The sequence below is a fragment of the Glycine max genome, chromosome 6 (assembly GCF_000004515.6).
Source record: "Glycine max cultivar Williams 82 chromosome 6, Glycine_max_v4.0, whole genome shotgun sequence".
Classification (NCBI taxonomy): domain Eukaryota; kingdom Viridiplantae; phylum Streptophyta; class Magnoliopsida; order Fabales; family Fabaceae; genus Glycine; species Glycine max.
The window spans coordinates 16,073,039-16,089,918 of NC_038242.2; the positions used below are offsets into that span (position 1 = coordinate 16,073,039).

The window sequence follows — 16,880 nt, forward strand, 5'->3', positions numbered from 1 at the left end:
TTTTGTATTTTTAATTATCTCAATAGAGAATATTACCACACACTTATAATGCAATGAAATAATTTTTTATTTATCAGCTTTTAACTCAACTAGTTTTATGGAACACATCCCTCTAGGAGGAAAAAGGAATTTCATCCTTACTCCAAAATTAAGAACATAGAAAAAACAAAAGTCCCAAAGAGAAAATATAGGATAATTAGGAATGGACTTGAACATTTAAACGGGCCCACTAAGCTGACCCAAGAAGGTTGGGCTTGGATGGACTTTGCGTGACATCCATTCCACCCCACTGAGCTTCGATTCCTATCAGTTTTACTCATCTCCGTTCTTTACCTTCCTGAACGACACCGAGACCAGACACGGTTTGGGGCACAGTTAAGGTATTTCAAGCAATGTCCTTTTTCTTTTATTTATTTAGAAAATCCATGTTATATGTTACGAAATTGTTGCCTGTTATCGTATTTTCCTACTTAGATTCGAATAAATATGCCTTCTATTATCCGAATTGATAGTCTAGGACATGGTAATAAGTATAGCTACTATAGCGATTCTCGTATCAATTCGCGAGAGTCGCTGGAATCGTGATTTCTGTTTGAATCGCAGGATTCTGGAACATGTTGGGTCAAATAGCGATCTTCGCCGTCACTGGACAAGGCCTTGCGACCTTCGCCGTCGCCGGTGACAGCTTCTGCGGCCTCCATCTTGCCGTCGCTGACCTTTCACTCATCCATAGGGATAGGGACGGTGCAAGCTAACAGTATTGTTTATGGGTCGGGTCTTAGGGTTTCATATTTGAGTCCAATACCTTTCTTTTTCTTATGTAAAACATTATTGAGTGTAATCAACTAAAGAATACTAAGACATTCCGTAAATACATTATTTTAGCTAATATTTAGTTACAAAAACCTGAGTTGAGTCTCCAATTAAAAATTTGTCAGCTATAAATTTCTTAATGCTTTAGTTTTTTTTTTCTTAATTCCTGCTAAGAGTTAATTGTTCCCCCGGACCCCCTTGTTTTGAAAAACTGTCGAATTTTTTGCTGCAAGTATTCTATTCTATTTTTTCAGCCAAGTTAATTTACTCATGATTTGATTCATATTTAAGAATAATAGAATATTCATATCAACTAGGCATAGATTGTAATGTTCTTGGAAGGTGTAGTTCTTCTTTCATGCTTTTAGCATTCTTGCAAACAAGTTGCCGAAGTTGGAGGTTTAAAACTTCTCTAGGTCCTAGTGTTGAGTGCTACTTGCATATCGGAAGAAGACTGAATATGGGTTGGGCTAAAATGAAAAATAATTTTTGAAAACTCGGTGAACACATTTTCAGACACCATCTGCTTGAATTTCTTGACTGTTTAGAATGCTATTGCTTTTGGAACTTTACTGTTTTCAGTTTTAATCTACATAATCTTGGCATCTACACCTTTACGCCTATGTGCAATTGAAAACAGTGCAAAAATGTCTCCAAAAACAAGGAAATATCTTTTTGGGCCTTTTTATCCATTGTAACTATTTGTAGTTTAGACATGCAATACTTTTGTATTTAGTGCACTTTTGATATTTGTGAACATTTTTCAAAGCTATTGTGGAATAGGATTTGAACACATGCTTTTCCTTTTATACTATTTCAGGTGGTAGCAGTAGCATTGTTAGGCCATATCTCCTTTTTTTCTCTGCCTTGTATTGAGGTAAAACTCACAAATATTATAACTTTGATCTGGGGAAGCAATGGCATGGAGAGGACATCTTTCGAAAAACATAAAAGAACTTCGGTTTTTGATGTGCCAGTCATCTCCTCCAAGCTCACCTGCAAGGTTATAAACGGATATTTTACCTTTCTTTGGGCTGAAATTTCTCAGCATTATTTATTATTTGTGTATATTGCTTGGTTGACTAGTTATACTTGCGTGTCATATGTATTTGAATATAAAATGAGTTCTTATTCTTTTTTGATATCTCAGGGCTTTTGTGGAGAGGAATTATAAGGAACTAAAGACATTGAACCCAAAATTGCCAATATTAATTCGTGAGTGCAGTGGAGTTGAACCTCAATTATGGGCAAGATATGGTACAACCATCTTAAATTTAATTCTTTATCTTTTTCATTTGAATTTGTCACCTTCAGTCTTGCATTCATATTATGTATCACCGTTACCAACCCTTTCCTGCCCTAGTTTTATCATAGGAACTAAGGATTTATGCATTGACATTAATGCACTTAGACAGAAAATTGGTTAATCTGCATTGTCCCCTTAATTTCATATCTGGGGCTGCAAAGTTCTGAAAAAATAATAGTATTAGTAGTTGGTAGAAAGTAAAATTTAATATTATCCCAATTTTGACTGTTATCTAAAAGCAAAATTATGCTTCTTTCTTGCACACAGTGAAATCATATAATGTGGCTGAAAATTCAGCCGTACAGGTGTTGAATTGGTATGGCTGAAATCTCAGCCTGCTGAATTCATCCATGTATTAAATATTACATTAATATATCTAGATTGCAAGAGAATAATTTCATAGGGATGAGGTTCGTGCCTTCTGCAATCTGTGCTTTATTTTTTGGGCATAATTGATACTCAAACACAATAACTTTACATGCTTTTATTTAGTTGTAAGAAATACCCTCCTATTGGGCACTTCTAGATTACCGCTGAAAGAAATTATGTTATCATTTTTTAAAATATTTGGTCAACATGCTTTCTTATGTAATGTAAACAAAATAGGTATGCATGACAAATTTCTTAGGAAGGGAGAATCTAAAATAAGGAAAATGAATATTGCACTTGCTTTAGGAAAGGCATGAAGTTACATATAATGATCTATTTTCGATTAGCTTCTAGCTTATGGGAGCTTTTCAATTGTAAAACTCAACTGTTAAAAACATTTCCAAGGCTAGAATTCTAGTAAAGGGATGCTTATGGAAAAGTTAGACGAGACAGCTTCTAAAATACTTGATATTCACGAGTTAATCTTAACTTATGCGAACAGTTTGATTCATTTTGTTTCCTTCTTTTGTTGAGAAATTCATCCAAACTGACTTAATATTGTCCATCTTTGACGTGCCTTTCTGATTATATCTTGTTAAGGTATCTTTTTTTTTTTTTTTTTAATTTGCATCATTTTCAATAAATCTATTTGTGATGGACCCTGATTTCCAGTAATTTGTTCCTTAATACTAGATTTGGGTGTTGAGAAAGGCATCAAATTGGAAGGCTTGTCCGAAGCACAGATCTTTAAGGCACTTGAAGATTTGTCAAAAGCAGGACAGTCTTTGAAAGCTTGATATTGCTGCTTATGCACTGTCTTAAGTGGAATAAATGCTCTCTTGCTGCCCTTGTTATTGCAAATTGCTTTTTGATTTAAAATAAGCCAGGCCTTTTTTTTTCTATGTTCTATGGCCTCTGGTTTCAGCCTGTCTCTGCATCTTACATCATTTCAAGTATGACACTGTTCATTGTAAGTTCAAAACCCTGGTTTTTCATGTTGAGCACACTTGTCGAGGGAGATTTATTCAGACCAAAGATTATATGACTACTGGTCTATGTCAAAGGTTGACTTGCCAGAGAACATGATTCTGTATTGGCTGTGTAACTAAAACCAAAGCATAAACCCATCTATGATGTTTTCTCCTAAAGTAGTAGACCATTTTATGTTGCTGGAATGGTTTCTTTCCCTGTTCCTGTATTATGTGTCCATGATCTAATATATATATATATAAAGGCTTAGTTGCATTTTTGGCACCCATCTCTTACAGTTTTGCAAATTTTGGGACCAAATTAAAATTTGAACATTTTTCCATTCAACTTTCAAAATGTTTATTTAACTACAATTTAGATCATGGATACATGTATTATGTAACCATGATCTGAAATATATATAAAAAACAGCAAACATGATGTAGAAAGCATGTTTGAGATACAGCTGGATTTTAATTTTATATGGTTAAAGAAAACATTTTTTAACTTGTTGAAACAAACGGCAAACATGCTGTAATGTCTAGTATTTGGTTTCCCATTTGTTCAACCAAACTTGTTGAAACAAACGGCAAACATGATGTAGAAAGCATGTTTGGATTATCCCCCTACTCCAAGTTTGGCTGATAAATTCATTGGAGTAGAAGCACCTTATACTTATTTGATTAAATTAACCTGTATAGGTCTCTATATTGTTTTTTAGTTTTTAAATCTGTCTTTAGAGTTAACAAATACTTTAAGGAAGTCTTGATAATTTAAGAATATTATTATTAAACTTACACCTAGCAAACACCGTTACAACTCTGTTAGTTTATGTTGATTGAACTTTTTTTTTTTTGACATTGCTGATTGGATAATATAACCTGGCGATTAACTATTTTTATTATGCAGACATGGTATCCTAATATGGTAATTACTCTTTTATTTCATATTTTTTAAGGGTTTCTAAATCCCTAATTTTAACTGCTGCTAGAGCCACGAAGAGAAAAAAATTCTGCGTAGGGAGGAATCCCTAATTTTAATACGTGTGTCCTTTGTGCGAAAGCATTCGAATATTTGTTGCCGCTCAATGCACAAGAGAAGTGATATAGTGAAACACTGATTCTGTTGGCATAATCCATTTTTCATTTGTGCAATAGTAAATTAAAATGTAGTTGTTTCAATTCCCATGTTCAGAATGTCCTTATTATTTCTTTTCTAATTAAATTGTATTGTACATATACTTGAGCATTGATTATAATTGAAATCCTAAGTCTCCAAATTTTGATGGATTTGTTTCTTTTACGTTCAGAAGGTTAATTAAGTTTGCATTTCGTCCATAGTTATTATATAAAATTAATAATACCACTGACGAGATTATTCATCTTAACCATTCTTCTAATTATAGCTAACTATTCCATTTGTTTGGCTCCGAAAAATATCCGATGAAAGCTGCAGTTTTTTATCCCACTTTCGTTCCCCTTTTTTATTATCCAAACATTAGATAATATAATGAAAACTTGAAGCTAAACTTTGTCTTCTTTCTTTAGTTGTTAGCTTCTGTTTTCCCTCCTCTTTCACTCTGCAAAAAGTGTCAAATATGAGAAAAAGGTTTTGTTCTTGTCTCCGCCAGCAGTTAAAGTTAAGGATGTATAAACCCTTAAAAATAAAAAAGACTAATATATTTTAATTTCTTAACAAATGAGCAAATGTTGTTTTGGTTCTCTAATATTTTTTTTGTTGAAATTTTTGTTTTAGATATCTGACACGTCAGAGTTAAAAAAATTAAAATGCGATTTTTAGCAATTTAAAAGCTGTTAACATTCATTTAAAAATTTAAATTACAAATTCTGACGAATTTAAAATCGTTAGAATCAAGTCGTGTTGCTTGTGTGTGAGGATGTTGGCAGATGCGTGGATGGTGTTTGGTGAAATGCCTAAACGAGATTTATAGTCTCTTTTCTAAATGGGTCAATGCTCCAGGTTCGTGCTTATTAAATCTGGATGGCTGATTCTGGTTCCAATGATGGTTGAGGGTCTGTCATAAAGTGGGTACACAGGGGAGTGGTAGCTGGTGGTTCGTATTGCTATTGTTTGCATTGTTAACTGATTTTGGTTTGGTTAAATATGTATGGTTTTGTGTGAGGAAAGGTGTGTACGCTGTGGTTGGTAGTGAAGATCTATTGTGTGTAAAAGTGGTATATACCAGTGGATGGTATATACCACAAAAAATTGTAATTTAAATTTAAATTTTTTACAAGAGAAGAAACTAAAAGCCTCTAGCGAAAAAAACCCGAGCTATATCAACTCTTAAAGCATATAAAATAAAATTAGGAGCAAACAGAAACACATGATATCTAGTATATATGCACCTCCATTGCTTGCTTTGCTATTTCATCAGCCACTTGATTGACCTCTCTGAAAATGGGGTTTCAGGTAATAGTTCTCCCTTGATTATACACAAATATACCTGCTGAGATTGCAGTAAGGATTTAGCATACAGTAACCTCTAGAAAGAAGCCTCATAAGAATTAACAGATTTAATTACAAGATTTTTAAATCATAATATCTAATTAGCATAAACTAACAGAGGTGTAATAATGTTGCATCAGTGAAGGATTTGATTACAAGATTTTTAAATCATAACAACTATTTAGAGTGTTTTAACCAATGTTGTCAGAACCAGTCATCAAACTAATAAAGGGACTAATTTAAAAGTTAATGGTTTAATCGGGATCGATTGAACATTGTTAATAATTTTTTTTAATATTTTAATATAATATCCTAATAATATTAAAAAAAATAACATAACATATATAAATTGATAATAATAAAAAGTAAACTTCACTTAAAATGTTACAAGTTATCATATTCTTTTTTTAAAATTAAAACAATATCGTTTTGAAAGTTTTTTTTTTAAAAAAAATAGTTTTAAACGAGACCAATTAAACTGATTAGCCAATTTATTTACTGATTTTCGATTGATTCAGTGATTTTGAACAGGTTTAAGGATGTATTGGTTTTTAGGATTTTATGGATTTTTTTTATATATGTTTGGGGAATCAAAAATTTATGGTCGAGTTTCACAAGTGTTTTTATGTCTGTGGAGCAGTAGAGAGATATTAAATTTTGGTTGAATTTTTAGGTTGTTTGGGATTATTTTTGGGAGGGGCTATGCAAATTAGCCATCACGACATTTTATTGATATTTTCAATTAGGGGCTCAGTTTTGGTAGTATGGTCGGAATCTTTCATAATATAGCCCAAGGTCAATCCCAGGAAACATTGAAGCTTTTGCCTAAAAAAACTAAAAGAAAAGCGTATCTTTAGGCCTTTGAAAAGTTATATATCCCTTTGATTTAAAATTAATGTTGTTTTAATTTTTTTTTGTAAAATCAAGTCAATTTAGAATTGAATTTGAATTGAATTTAAATTAAATTAAAAGTGATATATTTAATTAAAAATTTGGACAATTTATTGTTAATTTACAAATTGATTTGTATAAACCAATGTTATAAAAATCGGTTCAGCCCCACTAGTCGGATTGGTCCAACCGATATCTAATGAGTTAACCGGATCAGTTTTACTATTGGACCGTTCATGCATGTGGCCTGGGATGATCCGGCCAAACCTGATAGGTTTTGAGGGAGCCCGATGACTCAGCTCGATTTTACAAACTCGGACTGAGCTATGCACGCAAAAAAAAAAATGGATCACCTCTACGATGTCGCCTTGATGTCTCATTATTATCAGTTGTTATTTTAGATTTTGGAATATGGATGAACTTTTCTTAATCAAATAATATTAGTTATATACTTATATATAATAGATACACAATTATTGGTCCACCAGATGGACCACTGATTCACTATTTCGACTGGATCAATGACTATCAATTTTCATAACATTGGTATAAATTTTATAATTTAAAGAGGTTGTCCAATCAAATTATGCGATCTAATCAATTTTTGACATTTTTTTAATTCCTAGGGGCATAAAGATCACCATTCAAATCACATAGTGGTTGATTTTTTTGTTTAAAGAGACTATCAAACCATTGATCTATTTCTCTATTGAAGTAGTCAATTAAATCATTCAAGCTTATTTTCTTAAAAATAACAAGATCGCACAAAAAAAACGTGAAGACTTTTTTTAAGGTAAAAAAGACATGCTAATGCATCACTATGAGGATTGCAATCCTAACCAAGTTGGCATTGTTGCCCCTCACCCATTATTTGTAGCACACCAGCATAGACTAATTAATGGATTTTTTTTATTGATACAATACAAATTCCATCAAACTTGTTGTCATTACAAAACAATATATAGTTCATGGTTATAACATAACAAACTAATGAGATACAAGACGAAAGCCTTCAAAAACAACCATTTGCACCTTTTTTTTTCATTTTGGTCCCATTTATCCTAGGCAAGAAAGCATACGAGTTATAACTATGCAACAATTAATAATGGTTTTCCATTGAAGAATACAAGATCCATGTTCTACCAACTCTTTGCTTGTTTCATCCATGAAGGATAAAACATGTATAAAAATATATTGAAATTCTTATTAATTTCTCCTCGGTGCTTGCTTCCATTCTAAGTTATCTTGAAAGGAGGGGCTTTGAGAGAAGGATTAGCAAAAGGGCACTCAACTATTCCCTTTGCTATTAGCCTATAGGCAGCTTCATTAAAATGGGGTCCATCTCAATTTATATGTTTTGAAGGATCAGGGCAAACTGTTGCAGCAGGACTTCCACAATATATTTGTAAACTGAGATTGTAAGGTTCACCCTTTCCACAACATGCTCTGAAAGTCTCGATTTTATCGGAAGAAAAGCCTACATAACATAATATAATGAACATGATAAGAAAAAATTGCTGCAAAATTAACAATAATGTTTTATTATATATTGTTCATCTAAAAAAATAACATAATAAAAAACTCAACCTACCATAGTGCTTGAAATAAACATTCGGTAGCACCATAATAATCGAAATATGTTATCTTAGCATTTGTGTTTTCTTGTCTTAATATCTTTATAGCCTTTTTGAGTTGCTCATTATAATACTTGATGAAAGCATTGTAAGCCATCAAGCACCCAATTGGGAAGTTTCCTGGTATGACTAGATTTACTGCTCCTTCTTCTATTAATTCCTAGCAAATATAAGAAAAAAAAATCAATTTCTAATCAATCATATTTCAAATCCAAATTTAATTAGTCTATTAAAATTGAAGTTGACATAAATTTGATATAACATATGGAGGCGGTATCGATAATTGTTTCAACAATTGGTGAAACCAATTCACCAAGTGCTGTGATATTTTTATATGGGATTATTGCATTAATATCATTCCCACCAATCTCACCCACTGGAAACAATGAGTTTTTGATGTAGTTATTGCACTCTATCATAAAATGGAATAAACGTTGTTAGTCACATTGGAAAAAATTTCAAATATTTGGTAGAAACATTATTAAAAGAGTTTTGGTGAAACCTTTTATGCTATTACAAAGGGAGGGCATGAGTTTCTTAAACCAATCAAGTTGAGTACTCAATGAATAAGCAGCTTCATCTAATTTGATTCTTTTTTCTTCAAAAGAATTCTTATTGAGTGCTCTTGATTAGGAAAATGCAAAATATACTCATTTCTTAATGTCTTGTCCTTCGGTGAGACTCAAATAGGCTGATAACATTGGCATCCCATATGCCTCAACTACAATTAAAAAGATCATAGGTTAGTGTAATCTACAATGTGTGATTTCTAAGATATATTATGGCATATTCTCTCTTGCACACACAAATATTTTATTTAAGCTATCTCAAAAAAAAAGGAAGAGCCATGTACCTATGAAATCTATGATTAGTCGCCCATTTGACATTCGCCCAGAAGGATGTTTAAAGTATGTTGAACCATAAGGATTATTACTAGGCATAACTGGGTGGTATATAACAACATTTCGAGTGTCACTTATAGAATCACACTAAACTTAAAAATGACTTCATATGGAAGAATATTGGCATTTGAAACAACATTTCCAAGTAAACCACAAGCTAATGTTATGCTAAAGATAAAGAGAATGAAGATCTTCATAATACGGGTTTATAACATGCTTATAACTATTACGATTCTTAAAAAAGTGAGTCACGAGTTGTAATATAAGATATGTATTTAACCAAATTAATTATGTCCTTGAATACGGGTTTATTACTCCTCCATGATATTGTGTTATTGTTTTCTGTAGTTGTCATGCACTCAATTAAATCTCTATTATAAGATCTATACGTTGTAAACACAGATTGCAAAAAGTTTCTATATATGCAATGATAAAACATGCCTTCTTCCCTCACTAAATTATTTTTATTGGTGTAATTCTATTTTGAAGTTACTATATATATAGTAATTGAGTATGTATAAAATTAAGATTAAGGATTCAGTTTTTCAACTTATATATTATCACCCAATAACTTGTATTTTAATTATTGTTTTAAGGGTATACAAAATGAAACAACAAAAAAGATAGAATTATATATTGAAAATTTCAAAGGGCACCGAGTTTAAAAGATATTAAAAAAGAAAATAAATTAAATTATTGTTTAATGCATGACACAATAAAATATAAATAATTAAGTAGTAATGTAGCATTTAAAAATTAATGAAATTAATTTTTTTAGTTAACGCTTGTTACCTAAATGGACAATAATAGTAAATAAATTCTTTACGAAAGTAAGTAAATTAATTAGAGATTTGATACACACAACAATTCTTACAAGTTTATTTTGTGTCTATCTCTCTATCATTATAACATGTAATAAATGATGTATAGGAGAGAAAGGGATAGACACAACAAATATTCTTGTGCAAACTGTTATATGAATTGTTAATTGTATTATTGTTAACCGATCTTGGTTTGGTTAAATATGTATTGTTGTGTGTGAGAAAAGGTGTGTAAGCTGCGGTTGGTTAATTTCTGTCTTAATTATTTGAGAAATTTATTATTCTTTTTAAATAATACAGAAAAAAAATAGTTTACATTCACATTGCATTCAACCAAAAAATGGGTATTGAGTTTTTTTCATCAATAAGAATGCATTGAAATGAATATATAGCAATTAAATTTCATAAAACTAGTATGATCCATAAAAAAATAATTTGATGAAAATGATAATGATGAGATCACACATTCAATTAACAACTACTTCTTTGGATCTTGTAAATAAATAATTCATTTTATTTAAATTAGTTTACATTTACTTTAAATCCCAAATAGTTGAGAATTTTAAAAGACAATGAATTGATAGAAATATTGTATTAAATATCTTAAATAATTAAATTTAAGTTTTAGTGAGGATTAATTTGATATTAATGGTCTTGAGGTTTTTTTTTGAATTGAAGGTATTAAAAGAAATACTAGCAAAAAAAATTAATGTCATATTTGATGTATTAAACTATATTAAGAAAATATTTTTTTTCATGCATGTATATAATGTTTATATAATATTATTAATAATACTTAAAATTATTAAAATTATTGTCATTGTGATTTTTTTCAAATATATATTTTTGGGATTCAATTTTAGATCAACTATATTGTAAGATAGCGATTAAATGAATTACCATTGAGTAACATGTAAAAATTGCTTGATTATTAAACTTTATTTAACAATTTTGCAATTCAAAAATTTAGAAGAATATAAAATGAAAACCAATAAATTATATTAAAGTAAGAGTCAAATATAAAATTTATCCAAGACCTCAAAATTACTAGTCAATTTTCCTAGATTCTCTAGAAATTAAACAACTTTATGATCTCAAGTTCACTCCATTGTTAGCCCCCATTGCATTCAAGGCATTGCCCGTCGTCCGTCAAGGGCAAATGATGTTTATAAACTGTTCAAAATAATAGTCATTTCATTAGGAGTTTCGACTTCAAGTCTATTTCCTAATGAAGAAGAAGAATGACAAACAATGATGAACGGTCAGAGATCCAAAACAAGTCGAATAAGAAGAAGGTGAGGCTTAGATAGGAGAAGCAATGACAGCAACCAATGGTGGTTGTACCTGTCGTCAACAACAAGGACCAAGCTAGGTTCACAGAGGTTGTAGGTTAGAAGGGTTCACATTTGGGAAGACAAGACACGCAATGGGACATCAGAGGGAAGACAAGGTTTATAACAAATGTAAAAAAAGGTGATTTTACATCTATTAGTAACTGATGTAGAAAACTTTAAGCAAATTACAAAATTATTACCGTATTTTTATTATATTGTCATTGTCGGTTATTAAATAATCGATCTAAAATCACTTAGAATGTTCCTTTTTCACTAGTGTTAAGGTAGAATGAATTAACAGAATTGTTAAGCCGAGATGGACTTTGTCTTATTATCAGGGATGGAATTAAATAGCGAGCAGTTTGATCCCTTAATTAACTACAAATGGGTATGTAATCAATATGTGATAACGACAATGCTAGCATGTTCCAGGTCCGGTAAAAAAATAATAATAATAATTTGCCCGTGACCGTGCTTTTATACGGTGCCTAGATTCTAAAACTGTGACATGAACCATGAAGGAAAAATGATAAGCTCCACAACATAGTACTAATTAGGAGATTGTGTCTAATCGGCTACATATGTATGTTTAGCACACAATTACTGACTCTTTGGTCTAGAATTGACTTCCTTGTGAAGCATGCGGAGTCATTGGCAAATTATATATTCTGATTACTTTTAGCTGTGTCATTTGTGATAAGCACTTTAGTTAGCCTCGTCTTTCATATGAGAAGTTAGTCGTCGAACCAAACATGCACCAAATCTTGTAAACTAGGAATAATTCAAGGTTAGATAAAGTATAAATTAAGATATATACATAAATTAAAACATGTACATAGAATTAACACTCAAGACTAGGATTAAAATAAGATATACATGATATATAAATTAAGATTTCAATGTAAAATTGTGTCAGGCTAATTAATATAAATTCAGTTCTTTTAAGGACGTTTTGCTTTCTATCATTATTTTAGTTAGGCAATTGAACATGTCTCTATAGATAGCTAATCTTAAGTGGAGTTTTTTGACTCCTGAGCATATATATTATTTTTGGTCAGCAACTTCTGAGCATATTCTTTTCATATATGTATGGGAGTAAAGATTAGTACTATACGTGCTAAGGATTGAAAGGAAATAATAAGATACTTATAGCCAAAACTGGCAAACCCTAGTTAGACCCAGCAAAGCAATTAGTAGGATAACTATCATGACTCATGAGTACTTCTAGATTGAGAGCATGTTGACAAAGTGGTTGAACGAGCTTGTATTACTGAGGCGTAGCGTATATTAGAGGATTGATAAAAATTACCGACCAGGTTTTTACAGAAGGATCACTAACAGTCGGTAAGCCATCAGTTTAAGTTTTTTTTTTTTTTAAAAAAAAATCGTATGTAGCATGTATTATCAAGAATTCTTGTAGTGGAGACTCTTAATTACAACAACGTATATCTTCCTTTTAAAAAAACAACAACATATACCTGAGGTTGCTTTTTCATTGTTTGAAATAAATAAATAAATCATGAAATGCCAATAACAAATTAAATTTTTCTCTCTGAACGTAGTTTCTGCATAAACAACATCTTTAGCAGAAAAAAAAGGTTGAAATAAACATTGCACTTTCACCCAATTTTTTCTTTGCAGAGATCTATTAATCAGAGAAACACATACACACCCAGAAAGTGGGAAATGAGGAGAGGGATAAAGAACAACATAATTGAAAAAGAAACCGGTGTTTAATTAATTGTCATGCGAATCAAATTAAAGCTGAATATTGCTACATGATTATTCTAAAAGGAGAAAAAAGGGTTACTTAGTAACACGGAATATACTCATAGTCATAGCCAAAACTGAAACGGATCGGACCAAGATGCTTGATTCCCCAGGAGGAGTTGTTGGATCTTGCAGCAAAACCAACAAAGACCCTTTTCACTCCAACCAAAAAAGCAACTAGGGTTCACTCATAAGCATAAGCAAACATTACCTTTTCACTTTGTCATCAACTTCCCCTTGTGCTTGCTTGTGACCTTGTTTAGTGTGTGAAGGTAGCTCCTTGTTGTGTTGGTGAAGGTGATTATGATCATCAAGTGCAATAAGGGGATGGTGGATGATGATGATGATGTTTATGATAAAGGAATTAGAGTTGGTAGCAATGAGGGGGTAATAATAATGATGGTGATGAAGGGTCAGAGAGAGTGGCATGGAGGAGTAGGGCATGATGATTAATGTTGCTGTTGTGTGATGTAGTTGAAAGGTTGGAGAAAAATCCAAGGTAGTTTGTGTCATCCTTCTCTTTCTCTGTGATGAGTAAGAGAGAAAAAAAGAGAATAATTGATATATGTGTGTCTCGAGGGGAGAAAAAAATTGTCGTGAATATCGTGGTGCCAACTTTTTCATGCCCCTCTCCAACTTTTGTTGGCAAGGAAAAGGAAATATGCATCCCGTCTCATTTTCCTTGCAGGAATTATTAGCTGCCACTGTTCCCTCGGCTACAATATACAATCCAATCAAATTTTACTGCTTCTGGGATGATTTTGTTCACACTTATTAATTACAAGAAATGGGTCTATTTTCAAACTGAGTGTTTGAAAAACAGTGTAAAATCTTTGTTTTGATTTGAAGTCACGTATATTTTCATTTTTATATACTCTTTCCTCTCTCCTACGTATTTCTTTAATCCTCTTTCTCATGCTTTTCTTTTATAGGAAAATATTATTGTTTACTATGTTATGTTAGTAAGGATTATTTCAACCTATGAACTCTTTATCACTCTAACTCTTATTTTTTTTCCTTTCTAACTATCAAATCACCCTATGACTCTCTCTTTTTCTTATGCATTCTTTTAATTAAAATAGCATGTATTTATAAATATTTTCTTTTCTTTAAATCTAACACACACCCTGGTGTTCATTAAATTTTTTTTGTTAAGATGTCATTCTTATACTAAAAATTTTAAGATAATATATCCTGATCTAAAATAAGAAAAATCGTTTAGACTCATAGAAAGCACTTAAAAAAATTACATATACCTTTCTAAAGCTAACACAACAACAAAAAAGAAACCACTCTACAAAGTAAGTGGAGGTTTAAACCTATAAGATATCTATATGTAAGTGATGAGACTCTATCTTATTTTACTCTATTAGCCCTTCGAAGTTAGATTTTTTTTTTTTTGTAATTAGAGGGACAATGAGGAATACACACAAATGCTGATTTTTCATTGGTTGACAAAATAAATAAATTTTAAACTAACAATACATGAAAATTAAATTTTATTTTAATACACTTTTTTCTTTGAACAAAGAGAAAATATAAAACAACGTACGTAAAATGTCAATATTCCTATACATATCGTAAACATTTAACATACTGAATTATATATATTTTTAATCAGGTTGAAAATGCTTTTTATATTATATAAGCAATTTTTATGTTCAAAACAGAAAAAGGCTATTTGTGGCAGTATACGGAGGGGATAAAATCCTGATGATCATTGTAGGTTTTAGTTAAAGGATAAAGATGGAATTTGGCAGCAGGGCGATGAGAGACAAAGACACACCATTGAGAATAAAGAATATTATATGATATGTCATGGGAAAGAAACTAAGGATGATAGGGTTTTGAAGGAATACACTACAAAAAAGAAAAATATAACAAGAGGAAGACAAAGGTTAAAGGAAGAGATAGAATATGCGACGTTCTGAATGTAGTGACTGTCCTTCTGCAAAAGTGAATAGAAATTAATGGGGACAAAACTGTTAGTTACTGTTCACAGATAATGCAATAATATTCACAGCATTCTGAGGCTTTGAGAGCAATAACTCATTGTTTACGGAGACAGAGGAAAAGATTCCAAGATAATAAGCATATTTTGAATGTTTGTCCAGTACCCTTATACTGGCTAGCTCTTGTGATACTTCTTGATTCTCGCACTACTCAGTACTCGCCAGGCTAATATATATTTGTGTACTAACATTTTACATCATTCTTTTTGTTTTATATTTCCCTCTTTATTGCTGGCTTTGGATCCACATTTTTGCTGCACACCCCATAGCTGCTTTGTTGGCTCACTTTATTTAAACATATCAGAATTCATATGTCCTTTATTATTTATAAGTATTAGCTAGTGAGTACGACACAGAATTGTTTCTGCAGCTTAAATATGGTTTTAAAATTGAATTTTATGTAAGTAATTATGTTAAATACTTTTAAAAGAAAATTTTATCATTCGTAATCTTTTTCTATAGCTAGCTACTTTTGCTGGCTCACTTTATTTAAACATCAACTCGAAATTCATTCATAAGTCTTTATCATTAACTATTGAGCGTGTAAATATTAGTTTCTTTCACAAAATTGGCCTAACGATAAAATTCAAGTTTACCTATATCCGTTGGTCCAATTCTAGAATCCATTTCAATTTTACTCTTCTGATTTCCATGTTCATCCTCGAGTAATTTCAGAACTAGAGGCTTTGGAAATTACAATCTCTCTCTTTAGCATTTGCTAATACATGACTTTATGTTTGACCCTGAAAAAGTCACTCATGAGCCATCCTTTTTTCTTTTACTTTCTCGCATTATGAGTGGGCAAGATGTGTCAAACCAAAGTAGTCTGAGAAAAAGTGGAGTACTAGAATATATAATTATGAAGTTCTTTTTGCGAGGTTCAAATCATTTCGGCATAAAAACAAAGCCTGAACCCATAGACATGGTAGAGTTTAACATGGAGCTAGAAAATCAGGGACCACACAGTTGAAGAACTTTATATATATTTGCAGTCATCGATTTTGAAGAAAATTATTTTGATGGTTGATATGGATTACTTAATTGAAACTTGTTAAATGAATCATATTATAAAATAAAAAATTAAAAGTAGTCCCCCCCCCCCCCCCCAAAAAAAAAATAGAAATAGAAATTGCGACTTTTGTATAATGAAGCTGCATTTGAAGGCGAATTGGTTGGACTGCTTCTTGTCTTGTGAATGGAATTGTTACAAGTGGGATCAATGTTGCGAAGGAATTGATGAATTGACAACCGTTGTTCAAGTTCCTGATAGGGAGGTGTAGAAAAGCTGGGGCAATGGGGAAAAAGACAAAAGCTAGAGTAAAGGAAACAAAATTATAATGGTACATCCCATTTTTGATGAACTTTTTAATATAGACCATGTGTATTTTTCACCCTGTCAATCATGTTCGAGTCAAATATGATTAATATGAACAACATATATCCTTCACAATAACAAAACACAAATGTGTTTTTGTTGTATAAGAATGCATGTATAAAAATATAGTGAAAATATATTTTTATTATATATTTTATACAATGAAAATATATTTTTATTATGTAATTTTTTGTATCCTCTTACGTAACATAGAC

At 31.3% G+C, this 16,880-nt stretch overlaps 1 protein-coding gene and 1 pseudogene across 2 annotated transcripts; one reads left to right on the top strand and one right to left on the bottom strand.

Annotated features, from left to right (window-relative positions):
* Window positions 1–269: 269 nt before the first annotated feature.
* On the top strand, window positions 270–3,742 carry LOC100306515 (putative NADH-ubiquinone oxidoreductase B8 subunit). Of its 2 annotated transcripts, NM_001249231.2 has the most exons (4): window positions 270–380; window positions 1,634–1,816; window positions 1,964–2,070; window positions 3,182–3,742. In NM_001249231.2, the coding sequence occupies exons 2-4, from the start codon at window positions 1,731–1,733 to the stop codon at window positions 3,283–3,285; spliced, it is 297 nt and encodes a 98-aa protein (NP_001236160.1). In that variant the 5' UTR covers window positions 270–380; window positions 1,634–1,730; the 3' UTR covers window positions 3,286–3,742. The 2 variants fall into 2 exon arrangements, 1 of the variants encoding a protein (NP_001236160.1); NR_154986.1 differs by lacking the exon at window positions 1,634–1,816 and having other exon boundaries at window positions 3,182–3,733.
* A 4,310-nt stretch (window positions 3,743–8,052) lies between these two features.
* LOC100790107 (GDSL esterase/lipase At5g45910-like) lies at window positions 8,053–9,550 on the bottom strand (annotated as a pseudogene).
* Between the last annotated feature and the right edge of the window lie 7,330 nt (window positions 9,551–16,880).

What these genes read in the sequence shown, in the direction of transcription:
- LOC100306515 (NM_001249231.2), top strand. Translation starts at nt 1,731, where the DNA reads ATGGCATGGAGAGGACATCTTTCGAAAAACATAAAAGAACTTCGGTTT. An exon ending in CCTCCAAGCTCACCTGCAAG is followed by an intron (nt 1,817 to 1,963) that starts GTTATAAACGGA and finishes TTGATATCTCAG; the next exon opens with GGCTTTTGTGGAGAGGAATT. An exon ending in TCAATTATGGGCAAGATATG is followed by an intron (nt 2,071 to 3,181) that starts GTACAACCATCT and finishes CCTTAATACTAG; the next exon opens with ATTTGGGTGTTGAGAAAGGC.